This window comes from Prionailurus bengalensis, chromosome X, assembly GCF_016509475.1.
Source record: "Prionailurus bengalensis isolate Pbe53 chromosome X, Fcat_Pben_1.1_paternal_pri, whole genome shotgun sequence".
Taxonomy (NCBI): domain Eukaryota; kingdom Metazoa; phylum Chordata; class Mammalia; order Carnivora; family Felidae; genus Prionailurus; species Prionailurus bengalensis.
In genome coordinates this window covers 55,022,153-55,036,249 of record NC_057361.1, presented here as the reverse complement: position 1 = coordinate 55,036,249, position 14,097 = coordinate 55,022,153, and the positions used below count along the sequence as shown (strand labels likewise).

Here is a 14,097-nt window from a genome sequence, read left to right as displayed (position 1 = left end):
TAATCTGAAGAGAAAGAGTGACTAAAGTGGATTTTTCTGCCTTCTTCTAGAAATGGTTGAAGGTTGGGAGGCTCTGGGCAGCAGACCCCAGTGTCAATTTCTTAACTGAAGAAAAACATCCCTACCCATGGGCAGAGATGAACCTGCATTTACAGATATACAACTTCTAGTACACTGACAATTTTTTAACAGATAAAAACACATTTTCATTGTCAAAATCTTTACAGAACATACCCAAAACCAAAATTAGAGCACACAGACACCCAGTAGCAAGAGCACCTCAATCATAGGTGAGTGAATTGTGTGAAATATGGAGCACTTGCTCCAGGTTCCCAAGTGCAGGAAACTGCCTTTTTCTCTCAAGGATGGTGAAGAACAAAGAATGCCCCTCCTTCCAAAGCTCAAGTCCTATTAGGAGGCCACTGGTTAATCATTTGGGTGGGCCTTTGGCCCCAAGTCTGGGCCTCCCTTGTGGTAAATCCCAGTTGATTCCAATGAGTCTTCACCACCCTTTACACATTCATCTGTCTTGGGCTAGTAAAGTGCAATACATCATGTACCCTATCCTTTTCCCCCTCTGCTTCTTTGTTCGGCCTATGGGTAAGGCCCCAGTAGAGGCAGAGATCTCTTAGTTATGTGATTAACCCAGGTATCTTTTCCATTCTGAGGAGAGCTTCCAAAATGTAACTGTGGCCTCTCTCATAAGTACATGGTATCAATTATGACCTGGAACCAAATATAAAGGTGCAGAGAAAGATAAAGCTATCAGAACACATTATATCTATACATATACAATTCAATCTGAAACATGGATACAAATACTCATTTACAATATATTTCGACCTTCTGCCGTAAACCCAGGAGAACTTTTTGTGCTGTCCAAAGTGAGCAGAAATGAGGAATTCTTCCTCCTGTCCCTTTAGTGCAAAATCTAGTCCTTTAAATGCTCCCCTTCTCAGCAAGGGATTCACATCTTCAGATAACATGGGCACTAGCAAACACAGTGGCCAAGAGAGCTCCATTTCCATCCATGCAATAATGGAGCTTTAAGAATTTGCTCAACAACTACTAGAGAAAAAGAAAGCTAGTTCTGCTTATAAAATCACTTAGTGAAGGACTTATAATACTTTTTATTTTTTGAAATTATTTTCACTTTTATAAACATGTATATTGTTGGGGGAAACCCACAAAACTCTTATATAGGTCAGTCAACAACAAAAGTCCTTTAGTCTGTCTTTGGATAGTTTTTCAAAGAGGCACTAATGCTTGCTCCCTCCCTGCTCTTAAAATTTTGGTCTCTTAGCAGATACAGTGTAATCTTTGGTTACATAATGTGATGCTTTCATTTCTTTGTATTTTTTAAAAAACTACTTTCAAAGATTTTCAAAGAGATTATTGGTAAGAAACAGACCTGCCTATAAAAGGCAGCAGGGGTAGAAACTTCCTTTTATAAGAAAATGCACATGCTAAATGGCTTATTGACTTCAAGTTTGGGATTTGAGCCTGTGCTTTAGCATTCCTGGTTCCCATGACCCTTTACAGGGGTTGAGCACAAAGGTCACTCCTTTGGCCCAGTGCCCACTCACCTGGGAAAATGGCACAAGATGATTAGTAGTCAGTTTCTTGTTTTCCCAGGGCCATGCAGGGATAGTTACAGGGATGTCTTGAGAGAGTCTCATGAAGTACAACCCTGGAACAGGGCTGGAAAGGGGTAAAAGGGAGTGGCTTGGGCTTTTGAACCCTGCCAAATATCAAGGGAGAAAAGAGGGCAAGGCAATATCTGTGCTGTGGCTAATGAAACAAACAGAAAGTACTTGAAGCTCAAAGTTAGGTCATTTGTGTAGTGTATCATGTGGATGATGAAACTATTTCTCTTAAAGTGCAAATAGAATACTTCTTGATATATATGAATATATGTATTTAGAAGTAGAGTATGGACAGAGAGGGACTCTAGCATCAGCACGTTATTTCTCAACCTGGAATCACCTCAGCAACTACCCAAAGGACAGAGTGAAGCTTTTTTTCTTCTTTTTTAGTTACAGTGAACATATATAAAAATATATGTGATATGGAATTTCTTTTTCAAAGATATGTTACAGAATCCTTCAAAAACTTCCATTCTCATTAAAAAAATAATGAAGTCTCCAAGAACAATGATACTGTCTGTGGCACAGAAAAGTTGTGAAACAAAGAATTCAACCCACATTTCAACTCAGAGGCCAGGCTTGGGATCACTACACAATGAACAAAAGCTGAAACTGCCACATGACTCTTTGACCACAGAGTTTGTGACCATGGCAGCTGTCTGCTACCTAGCACAGATGGGGCCTTCTCCCTGATGTTCTTTTTCTCTTCCTCACTCCATCCTCATTGTGCACTGCAAACCTCTTTGGAGACAGCTACCATGACTTGTCTGGTGAGTTATTCTCATCTTTCAGCTTACCAGGTGAGTGGATCTGGATGGCCCATCCTTCATGGGTGAGCAGAGTGTGCCAACCACATCAAGTCTGTATAGCAGAGTACATGCAAAATGAGACTTTTGTCAATTACGCTGGCTGGAACATCAATGGCCAAAAGAAAAAAAAATCCCCCTTTTATCTGTGGGAGAACAAAGCTAAGCTAAAATCTCCATCACTCACTGAAACCTCAGTGCAAAAACACTAGGCCTAAGGCCTTGTTTAGGCCATTTTCCCTAGTCTTGCCATTCAGAAATTCAGAGTAATTCAGTTGTTGCTGCTTTTAATTACACTGCTGTTTCACTGATTTTTGGCTTTCACAAATGCAAAACATAAATATTCATAAAGACAAGAGTCACAATTGGGAAATCCATAAAGATGAAAAATTTTGTAGTCAGAGAAATAAAAAGGAGAGCATCTAGTATTTACAAGTAAAGGTATTATAATGATATAATCAAATCCATGTACCACAAAAGGTGAAAATCATTTCAAAACAGATGTAAAGGAACTATTAATCTATAACCTAGTTTAACTGAAAAGAGTGGATTTTTTTTTCTTTAAAACAGCTAGAAGTAATCTTGTGAGCCTATACAAGCCAAATGATGTCATAACAAAGAAAACCATAATTTGTCTATCCCACCTCAGAAAGAGAACCTGTCAGCTTTAATTTAGTCCAGCAGTCTTAGACTGGTATATCACCCATCTTAGGTTCCCCTTTCCCTTGTTATTTAAAAAAGCTGTTTTGCAAGTTCATTTGGCTATTAATATCAACACAGAAATCAGAGGAGGAAACCCATGTAGATAATAACATGTCACTCAGATACTATCTTCTCAACAAGTAGAGTGAACCAACTGAAATGGGTAGCTTGGTAACATGCCCCTCATTTCTTGAGTTTAACAGATGACTTTAAGAGCTAAGCGAGGAGGCAGTTGCCAAGATGAGAAAGTAGGTGGACATTCCTCCTGAACTCAGGATTGGGGGACAAAGTCAACAAAATAGAGGTGTGCCAAAGGACTATATGAAACCAGTGTCCCGGGAGCACACCCTGAGTTCATGGATGGCAGCCCATTGGAGCCACACCAACCAGAACTTTCCAAAAGAGGTGATGGTTCTATAGTATAAATGTTTCAGTCTTCCTCTGACTGAGAGGCAGCAACAAAGGTGGGGAGTCTGAGTGAGTAGGGCCGATATCAGAGCCCAGAATCAGCAGCAGAGGATGATGATGAGTAAACTGACCAGATGGTGCTCATCTGGATTTAGATTTTGCCTCTGAAGACTTTAATTTAGTAGTCAGTCTCCTCTTAGTTTCTTCTCTCTTCTTCCCATGACTTCTGTAGGTGGATATGCTGGGTGGCAAGGAGAGCATTTACAGGGTTTGTGGTTCTAGTGCCTTCATTCTTCTCATTCTGGTAATTCAGTTTTCTCTTTAACCCTGACCTTCATAGCCCCTTTAGCTGCTCTGGAGGAAGAAGTAGGTATTTTTCCACTTGGTGGGAAGGTATCATCTCTAAGGGACAAGGGCAAAATGCCCAGCTTGTCCAATCCCATTGATGCCTTCTTTCCAGTTTGTCTAAGGGCTCCAGAGATCGGATAGTTGATGAAAGACATTTGGTAAGAAGTTTTTGAGTCTACAGGTGTCTAGAGACAGATGTCAAGACTCTTGGCTTGCTGGCCTTCTGGGTGGTAGGAGCTCTTAGCAGAGAGTCTGTGAACATGCCCAAATAATGGACAAACATCACCACCATGGCTATAACACAGTCTAGTGAAGTCTAGGCATACAAAACACTGAAGGGAGGGTAAGAGGGAGCTTTCAGCTGCATGGCATCAGGCAGAAAACATTCAGATCTTTTAAAGGTAAGGGCAAAGAGTGCCCTAAGCAGGAAAACCACCAAGCCATCAATTCCTTTTCCTCTGACTCCAGCCCCAACCTCTTCCCTGATGCATAAATGGGAAAGCAGACCTCAATCTGTATAGGGTCTTCCAAAGGGTCAGATCTCTCCCTTCTTTCTTACTGGTTTGAGTCTTTAGTGGAAGTGACAAAGTTTTGGCTAAAGAGAACATTCAGTTCAAAGCTCTTAGAAAGGCTTACTGAAAGTCAATTCGAGGGTGGAGGCAGACAGTGAGAGAGAAAAAGTATTGGTTGTAGGGAAGGTATTCACATGCAGACACATTTTCAAACAAGAAGCACATTTTCAGTACCATGAATTGCACTGCAGTTAATGCAGTCTAGCCATCAGGGGCCAAGGTTGTGGGCAGGTACTGGTGATCCATCTGTCTTCTTCTTCCCATCATCTCTTAAATCTGTCTCCTCCCCTCATCCCACTTCTAACTAATCTTTGTGGTCATTCTGTCCTCTAATGGCAATATCCATTGGCATAAAACAAAGTTTCCCAGGGAGGCTGAGTTTGGAAAAAAACAAAATCAGTGACTCCCCATGCGCTTGCAATTTTCACCTTACTGTAGTCACTGTTGGTCTCTTTGAGGAATTGTGCTTGTTTTTATATTTTTTAAGAGGGAAAAAAACCCTACAAGGATTTTTGGTTTTAGGGGCATTGTTTGTTTTTGTTTTTGTTTTCCCAGATACTCTTAGCTCTCTAAACTTCCCGTGGCATTAAGTGAGTAAACGTTTGCATGGCTGGCACACAGTGCAGTGCTATAAACAAGCACAACTTTACACTGGGCCACATGAGGATCATCACAGATTTAAAGAAATACAACACCATTCAAAACACAGATAAGAGCCATGGCAGGGAGCAGAGTCTGAAAGAGCCATGGGAGGGTCAGATAGGAAGGGAAAAAAAGAGGAAAAGAGGGGGAAAAAAGTTTAGCAAATAGAACTCAGGAACATCTTCATGACAGATTGTACATCAAAAGAGGAAATTCCCCAAGGCACTGCAAAGAAGTAGTGCAGAATTGTAACAGGCAAAAGATATGTGAAAAGGGGAGTAGGGTAGGGTGAGAAAATGGGGGTCTCCAAAGCTTCACTGTGTGTGGAAATAGATGGGCTTGACTTTCCCAGAAAGAATCTTGGGCACTTGCACAGAGATGATTTCTGCCATCATTTCTGGAAAGTCCACGCTTACCATGTGGGACTTGATTAGCAGGTCAAAAGTGAACTGATGCAGCTCTCGTGCAATCTGTAGGGGGAACAATAAGAGGGAGAAAACAGGCTTGACAAGGAGTTGGTTTGTATCAGGCTCTTCACCCCATCCTCCTTCACTGTCCTTGGCCCTCCTTGTGTGTGTGTGTGTGTTCACACACATGTACACTAAATGGTCTCCATGGAGTTACTGAGGGCTTTCAAGAGATCTCCTACACCATTGCAAGCTCTCCAACTTAGGACTGCATGTTCCTTTTCCTCAGCACATGCACTCAAATGCACACACACAATCTGTCTGTCTGTCTCTCTCTCTCTCTCTCTCTCTCTCTCTCTCACACACACACACACACACACACACACACACACAAACACACAAACATGATTCAAGGAAGAGGGGAAAAACATTCAGGCCTGTTTTGTCTGACTAGAGAACTTATCTTCTCTAAGCCCTTTCCCTGAGTCCCAACTGCTCTGTTCTCAACTCCTCCACCTCTTTCACAATTTCCAGGGGCACTGTGACCCGTGTTCCTTTCCTCTCCATTGCATTTTCTTCCTGGACTAAACTCAAAGCCAGAGGAGAATGGAAGCACCTCCTAACAGGTGGTGCCAGATCCTAGAAGAGCATATTATCACTTGGCTCTATCAAGTTATTTCTCCCTGACAAAGCACCCTCCATTGTTTGCTTACAGGTTGCACAGAGTCCAGGAGCTTGGTGAGCTGGTAGAAGCGCCTTGAGCAGGATGTGGGATTTTTTCTCTTGCAAGCAATGATACGATCAAGTTCCTTGATGTAATTCATTCGAAGTTCATCAAAGAATTTTTGATTTTTCAGCCCATCCACTGGAACTGATGTGGGATGAAAACAGAATGGGGAGGGAAGGCATGCCCACAAAGGAGCATTAGACAAAGCGCCAAGTTTTCTGACAACAAACTTGACCCCCACCCGCACAGGGAAGGAACCATCTACTTGGTTTCCTGTCAGTTGAAGTCTGTATGCCTGGGTCCTTCAGGCTGCCAGCAAGTTCACAGAGAAAAAGCTAGCTGGACCCAATCTGAAAGGCATCAAGTAAATACAATTTACTAAGCCTTTCATTTTTCTGGTCTTCTCATCTACACATTTCTTATGACCTGTGGTTTTTATGTTGTCACAGTCCAGCCCTGACTTAGACAATTAAAATATATAGCTTTTAATATCAAAATTTGCCTCCTTTTCCTCTCACAGGTGCCAAGACAGCATTCTGAAGAGACATTAAAGAAAGATTACTTGGCTGCCTAATAAATCCTATCTGAGTTGCTTACATAGATCTCCTACTATTGCTCTGCAATAAATATTAGGTGGTTCTTGCCTGTTTATATGGTAGAAGCTATGGCAAAGTTCAGAGACCTGCTACAGCCAGCTCCAAAAGCCTTGTTCCAGAGAAAGACTGGAGATAGGTGGGGATATAATAGAGGTTGAGTTCTAGCAAAGATGACTTTCTTTGCTAAGGGAGAGTGGAAGAGGGAGGGTGAATAAAGAAGGAAAATGCCTAGGAGCTGGCTTCTCTCTGATAAATCTTTAGTGGAAAAAGTAGCTCCCTTCTTAGTCCCTATGGCACCAGGAGCCATAGGGACTTTTTTTGTCTCTCTGGGCACTTACTAATGCTGAATAGCAGCAGTGCCTTCATGCACAAAAATTCCTGGGGGGTGATTTGGAGCCATCCAAATTCTTGAGAGAGGTGCCTCATTCGTACACACTGGCTGTACATCCGGGACTTGTGCATGCGGTACCTGGGGAGAAGACATACAGAGAAAGGAAGGGACTAAGGGAGGGCTTAACAATAAGCTTTGGTTGCCCTCCCCAACCCAGGTTCTCTAAAAAGAGCTCACTGTTTCTCTTGCTGGTGCTTTATTGATAAGGAACAAGCTTGTTCTTTTTTTCTTCCAAAATCCTGACATCCTGATAACTACTCATCTTCCCTGCCCAGGATATGGGTTAGCACATGGAATTTCCAGGTCTCTGTGCCCCTCCTGTTTCCTGGGACAGAGACAGGAAAGCCTAACCAAATGAACACAATGGGCCAAGCACATGGTCTCCCTGACTACAGTTCTAATATTCCAGCTACAGCCAGAGCCAGAACTTGCCTCCCAGGCATCCCAACTTGGAGAACTTCTAGGAGATAAGCTTTAAGAATCAACTCCTAACATAAGGACACCAGGATTCCCAAGTGACCATAGTAGTTTATCCTGTCAATTCCCCTGTCTCTTGGTGTAAATGACATTTCCCTTTATAGAAATTTTATCACTTAAAATAAAACAGGAAAGACTCCCCATATCCCTTCACAATGAGTTCCAATGCTTATCAAATCAGCAATGAAGTGTTTCTGAATGTCCAATCTAAATGTCCCCTGAAGGGGAGCCTATTCCCTCATATAATGGTTATTCCTTATCACAGTTTGGGAGTTATAAACACATGTGAGCTGCCTTTATTATAGTGGCTTGTCAACAGATCATCACATTATCACTTATGAATTATATAGGGAAGTGGCCAAGGCTTGAACAGTTTCTCGGGGCAGGGGGGCAGGCAACCTCTCTGTTTTATGACTGGCCATGGCAAGCCTCTAAGAAGATACAGCATCTTTCAGCTAGTTGGTCTTCCTGATTTTCAACATTTCAGAAATCATGTGTGTGTGTGTGTGTTTGTGTGTGTGTGTGTGTGTGTGTGTGTGTGTGTGTGTGTGTCTGCATGGGAGACAGAGAGAGAGAGAGAGAGAGAGAGAGAGAGAGAGAGAGAAACTGATTTTGTATCTTGTAAAGAAAGGAAATGGAAGTCCAACACCCACTTAAGTAGTGAGGAAAAGACCCTGGATTGGGCTTGAAGGCTGTGGTTTGACATTTTGGTCCCCAAGACACTAGCCTTGTCCACAGGATAAACAGCCCTAGAACTGTTTAGGTAAAAGCCCAACACCCTATCTCAGAGAGATCTGAGCTGGCCTAGAGAAAAAGGGAAGGGGGAAGATGGTGTATTCATTTCAGGATGGATACCAGCTACAAAGAGGAAATGTTTAGATAGTATTTCAAGTAAACTGACCAAAGCAGTGTTGCTCCAAGGCCTTTCACACCCTAGAGAATTTTTTAAGGAGATCTGTTGACACTGGGACCTAACCTTGCTCCAGTCTCTACTGTACTTCCAAGCCTCTGTTGACGATAACACTACAGTCTTTTTACCACTAAAATTATGGTCCTAATGTGGAGGATTGATGCAACACTGCTGCAAACCCCAAGGACAGAGAAATGTGGGGAAAAGAGAGAAGAAAAGGGGAAAGACAAGGGAAGGAATTCAGAGGGGAAGGTGGCAAGAAGGATAAAGGACAAAATGAGTAGGGAAAGAGTTAATGGGAAGGAAAGGGAGAAGAGCGTGGAAGGCAGAAAAGGGGCAGGAATGGAATATTCAGGAAGAGGGCAGAGGTAGAGGAGAATAAACAATAGTGAATAAAAGAAGAGATGAAAATGGGAAAACACTGAGGACAGTGCTTGGCAAATAGTGTTCAATAAATGACATGTAAGAAGGTGCCATTATCATAGTATTCACCATTCTACAGATGAGAAGACTAAGGTTTAGAGAAGTTAAGTAATTTATTCAAGATCACACAGCTATGGTTCAAGCCCATCACCCTCACAACATGTGTTCTCCACAAAAAGGAGAGGAAGAAAGAAGAAAGCAGGGCTTATGACAGGTTTTGGTGTCAGAGAGATCAGGAAATGGGTTGGCTCAGAGTTCCTGTCTTTCTTTATGGACTTCATTCTCCATATTAGTTTCTTGAAGAGGCTAGCAATAATTAGTGGCTTTAAACTGGAGGGTACTGTCTCCCTACTGGGTGCTAGATGTATATGTGGTAAATTTGGGTTGTTACTGACATCTTCTTTGGTATTTGGTAGGCAGGTATGAGGGATGTTAAACATAAACATATTCAAACATGCAAGAACATCCTACACAACGAAAAATTATTCCTCTGAAAATGTCAACAGTATCCCTGTTGAGAAACATTGGTTTAGATGTTTAAAGAGACTCTAAGAGCTCTAACATAGGGCTTCTTACATGAGGAATGGGGGCCCTGTTGTTTCAGGAGCCCTGGGTCTTGATGGGCCTAGGACTCTGCCCCTGTGGTGCCTTCTGAAAAAATACATGGGAGTGGGCCAGCGAGCTGAGAAGGGGTGCCGCATTACTTACACAGAGGCAGAAAAGGAAATGAGGACTTAGAAAACAACAATTATCACCTTGCAAAGGTTTAAGGGCTCTAGATGAGGTGGGTGGTGCAGGAGCCCAGGGTATTAATTCAATCACTAGAGGGCAGCAGGAGGGTAGGGGTTAGAGTTAAACAGGAAGAGAGCTTTTAAAGGTCTGCCCCTGAAGATGGCATCATAGGTAACTCTTTCGAGATCTGGAAACCTCTAAACAGGTTGTGCCAAAAGCCCAATGGTTATTCTTAGCTTCTGGCTACCAGGGTTCGCTGGGTTGGAAGAGGGCAGCTGGGGATACTCATTTTGCCCCATAAGGCCTTGCTGTACTGGAAGGAACCAGTAGCCTGTACATTTTATTTTAAGGCTCTTCTGGGTTAGAGGGCTGGAGAGGAAGGAAGGTCAACTCCTACCCTGGCCAAAAGGATTCTCTGTGGTGAAACTAGCTCAAGGTACTTGGGAAGGCTTTTTTTTTTTTTTTTTTTTTTTTGGTCAGCTCCATGCACAATGCTATCAAGGGACTTCAAACAGCAGACATGGAGAAGATTATCACAATTAGGGGAAGAGTATCTGAAAGGTATTTCTCTTATTTCTTGCCTATTATTGGACAGGCATTTTACATCCAATTTTAGTCATCATAACAAGCCACTTAAGAAGGTTATATTTTGTTAACAGACAAGGAAACTGAAGATCAGAGAAGTTACATCTTACCCAAAGACTGTGATGCAGGATGTTATAGAGCAGAGATTTTAGCTGAGAAAAGTATAATTCCAAAATTTGAGCCCTTGGCCTAATTCATGAAAGATAAGTAGAGCTAGTGGCAGGGCAAGTATTAATTCAACCTGTTTTAAAGAGAAGGGAAGTAGCTAAGCCAATGTTGCATATCTAGAGAAAGGTGGAGCTGTTCCTCCTTGTCATCTACCACCATGAGGCAGTATAGGAGCTGTGAGTTATACAGACATACTTTGAATTCTGCCACCAACATGCCTTCGGTGAGTCAGTTTATTTTGTTGAGCCTAATTTTCCCCATCCATTAAAAAAAAATACTATCTGTAAAAAGGGGAAATCAGGTTATCATGAGGACTTAATGGGGAAGGATTTTGAAAGTGCGTAGTATAGTTCTGGCACAGAGGAGTTGCTCAACAAATGGTGACTGGCCCTCAGTGGTAGGAAAGGGACCACAGGAACTTCAGCGTTCACAGATAGAGTCCTTTGTCCATTTCCTAGTTGTTTTACAGTGAAGGAGAGGGGCCTTCACATGAGGTTGAGATAATCTACAAAGCAGGTCATAACCATGGCCAAGATACTTGGTTTTGGATAGGAAAGGAATGGCTCAGCACCAGCACCCCCCCCCCCCCATTGCTTCCTACTAGGTGGCTTTTCAGCAAGGCAAAGCCACCTCAGATTGGGCAGGTTGGCTGGAGCCTCTACTGCCTCACCTATAGGACAAATGAGCCACCCCCACCATTATCCCCATTACCATCATCACCACCAAAAGATCTGGCCAGGATGTTATATTTATGTGAGTTCTGGGCCCATGAGCACTTACTCATTGAAAACCAGGTCAGGGGCAAAGTAGAGCATCCTGGAGTTGACATTGGTGAAGGACCGCCAGCCCATGGCAAACACCATAAGCCCCATCCAGGAGTACTGAATGACTGCCATCTGGTCATCCACGTGCAAGTTGCGGAAGCCTGAAGATGGGGCAGAGGCAGTGGTCAGACTGGGCAATGATGGGCTGAGTGAAGTCCCAGCCATCTGCTGGGCTGAGAATTGCTGAAACTCTAGCAGCTCCTGAGGAGTCCCAGGGACAATCAATACTGAGGAACAGGGGGAGAATAAACTATATGGTGGGGATAATACTCCTTGCTCTCTCTACCTCACTAGGCTACTCAAATGAGATGATAATGGAGGCAAAATATGGTACTGTCAGTTGGCAGAGAATAATAATCTAACACTGCTTACAATGAGTGAACTCTTTTATAAGTATATTACTTATATTAGCTCATTTATTCTTCAAAATAGTACAATAAATTAGGTTCTATGAGTAGCCCCATCTTGTGAATTAGTAAAAGTGAATCACAGAAAGGTTAAGAAACTTGTCCAAGATTGTAAGGCTAGTGACTGGCAGACTACATTTCAAAGCCAAGCAGTCTGACTCCAAAGCCTGTGCTCTTGATTACTATGCCTTTCTGAAGATGCAGTATAATAATCATTTCTCCTATATGAACAGCATTTTTCAATTTACAAAGATCTTTTCCAGATATATACTTATTTTTCCCTTCTAACAATCCTGGGAAATGAATATTATTACATATCAGCATATGTTGGAATGCATTTGACAGCCACTGCCTTCTCTATACCACCTTCAGGCTCTTTATCTTTTCTCTGATCCTCTTTAGGACTCACTTCCTGTCCATTATTTTGTACTCAACAAGTAATCTGACTTTGCTAGTTCCCTACTCTACCATTTCTGCCCTGCTACCATTATTATACACAAATAAGTTCTTTATGACCTGCCTCCTTAGACTAATTTCTTGCCACTTATCTTTTCATAATTTAGCTTCTAATTATTCTGAAAAACTTAGTTTGCTGAACACATCATACTTTCTCATGCCTCCGTATCTCTGCTATCTCTGCATAGTCAGTTGCCTTTGTCTAGAATGTATTCCTCCCTCCCTAGGCTTTCCATATGATAAATACCTACTCATCTTTAAAATTTTCACTGAAAATCTACTTCCTCTGTGAAGCCTTTTCCAATTCATCTAAGCAGACAATGATTCTTGTTTCACCTTCTTACTGAGCTTTGTGTAGCCCCACCCAATTACAACACTTATTACACAGTATTGGAATTTACTTAAGTACTCATCTATCTCCTCCACAAGACTTGTAGATTCCTGAAAACAAGAACCATCCTTATTTCATGTTTTCTCCTTAGTACATAGCACAGTTCAGATAGTTGAGTACACATTTTTGAAATATTAATTTAACATTTATTATTTAATTTAATAGTAATTAAGAGGACTAAGGATTCCCATTTTTTTTCATTTTATAAAATGGGAATCCAATGATCTCCAAATTATCTACCTTAGTCTCAGAGAGCAGAAGCTCCTAGATGCTACTTCCACAATACCACACAGATCAGATGTAGCTATATTCTTCTGGAGGTTTCCAGACAGTTAGATGCTTAGAGAATCACCTCAGAGCTTGTCTTCTACCAGTATCTCAATTCTCTTTTCCCCCAAATATCCAGAATTATCAGAAATTTTGTTTTGCTATACCTCATTAGGAATGCTTCCATTAATTTAGATAAAGTTTCTAAGTTTCCTGTTGATGACCTCATTTAACTCTCACAATAACCCTAGAGAGAAGAAAATATGACACTCATTTTTCTAACAAAGAATTTGAGGGCTAGAGAAGTTAATGGACTTACCCAAGGTCATATAGTCTATGTGTGGCTGAATTGGGACTAAAACCTAGGTGTTCTAATTCTCTTCAGGGCCTTTTCCACTATACTGCTGAAGGGCACAACTCAAGAACTACCAAGTTCATGAGCTTTTGGTAGCCATAGACCAAGGTCTGAAGTGTACACTATGTAGACATGTCGTTCTGCTTAGTTGGTCCTTGTCCGCCCCAAAACCCCATTTCCCTTTTTCTCTCCTCTCCTCTCCTCTCCTCTCCTCTCCTCTCCTCTCCTCTCCTCTCTCTCCTCTCTTTCTTCTCTTCTGTCTTCTCTCTTCTCTTCTCTTCTTCTCTCTTCTCTGTTCCAACCCTACCAGACATCAGGGATTCTAGAGTCCTCATATCACCACCATTGCAGTTCAATTGATTGACTGCAATCTTAGCTCCCAGGCCTTAGCATCCTATCTTCACTGTAGTGATATGCTGACAGACTAGCTGAAACCTGAGACCCCAGAGTGTTTCTCGACAGAAGTCATTCTGTAGCACAGAACTCTTGATACTGACTCTTCCTAGTAGGACACAAAAAGCAGGGATCGAGCATGGAACATACCTTGGGGAAAGGGCCCAGGAGCTTGAAACCTGAGCCTCTGGAGTGGAAGCAAGCAAAGACTTGGCTGCTGAGTGTGTGAATAAGAGGATGTGTAGGGAAAATGAGGATTAAACTGTACAAGTACTAAGGAAGCTGTCAATACTGATGCTTTTTTCACTCCTTGAAATGCCAGAGAGCTAACAAAGAGGAGAAAAAAGGGAAAGCTTAGTTTGACTGTAATACTAACTAACTAATAATACTAATGGTTCTAGTGAGACCTGCTTAGAACTCAATCCTAATTACTGTGTATACATAAGCAGCATAGCAGGCTAATT

The 14,097-nt window shown here is 42.0% G+C and overlaps 1 protein-coding gene across 1 annotated transcript in view; it reads right to left on the bottom strand.

Annotated features, from left to right (window-relative positions):
• Positions 1-2,722: 2,722 nt before the first annotated feature.
• Positions 2,723-14,097, bottom strand: part of AR (androgen receptor) — a 182,090-nt gene continuing 170,715 nt past the window's right edge. Inside the window, exons 5-8 of the mRNA XM_043571234.1 lie at positions 11,321-11,465; positions 7,193-7,323; positions 6,245-6,402; positions 2,723-5,594 (exon numbers count right to left, since the gene is read on the bottom strand). Coding sequence (XP_043427169.1) covers positions 5,439-5,594; positions 6,245-6,402; positions 7,193-7,323; positions 11,321-11,465 — 590 coding nt within the window. The 3' untranslated portion in view covers positions 2,723-5,438. The remainder of the gene's footprint in view (positions 5,595-6,244; positions 6,403-7,192; positions 7,324-11,320; positions 11,466-14,097) is intronic.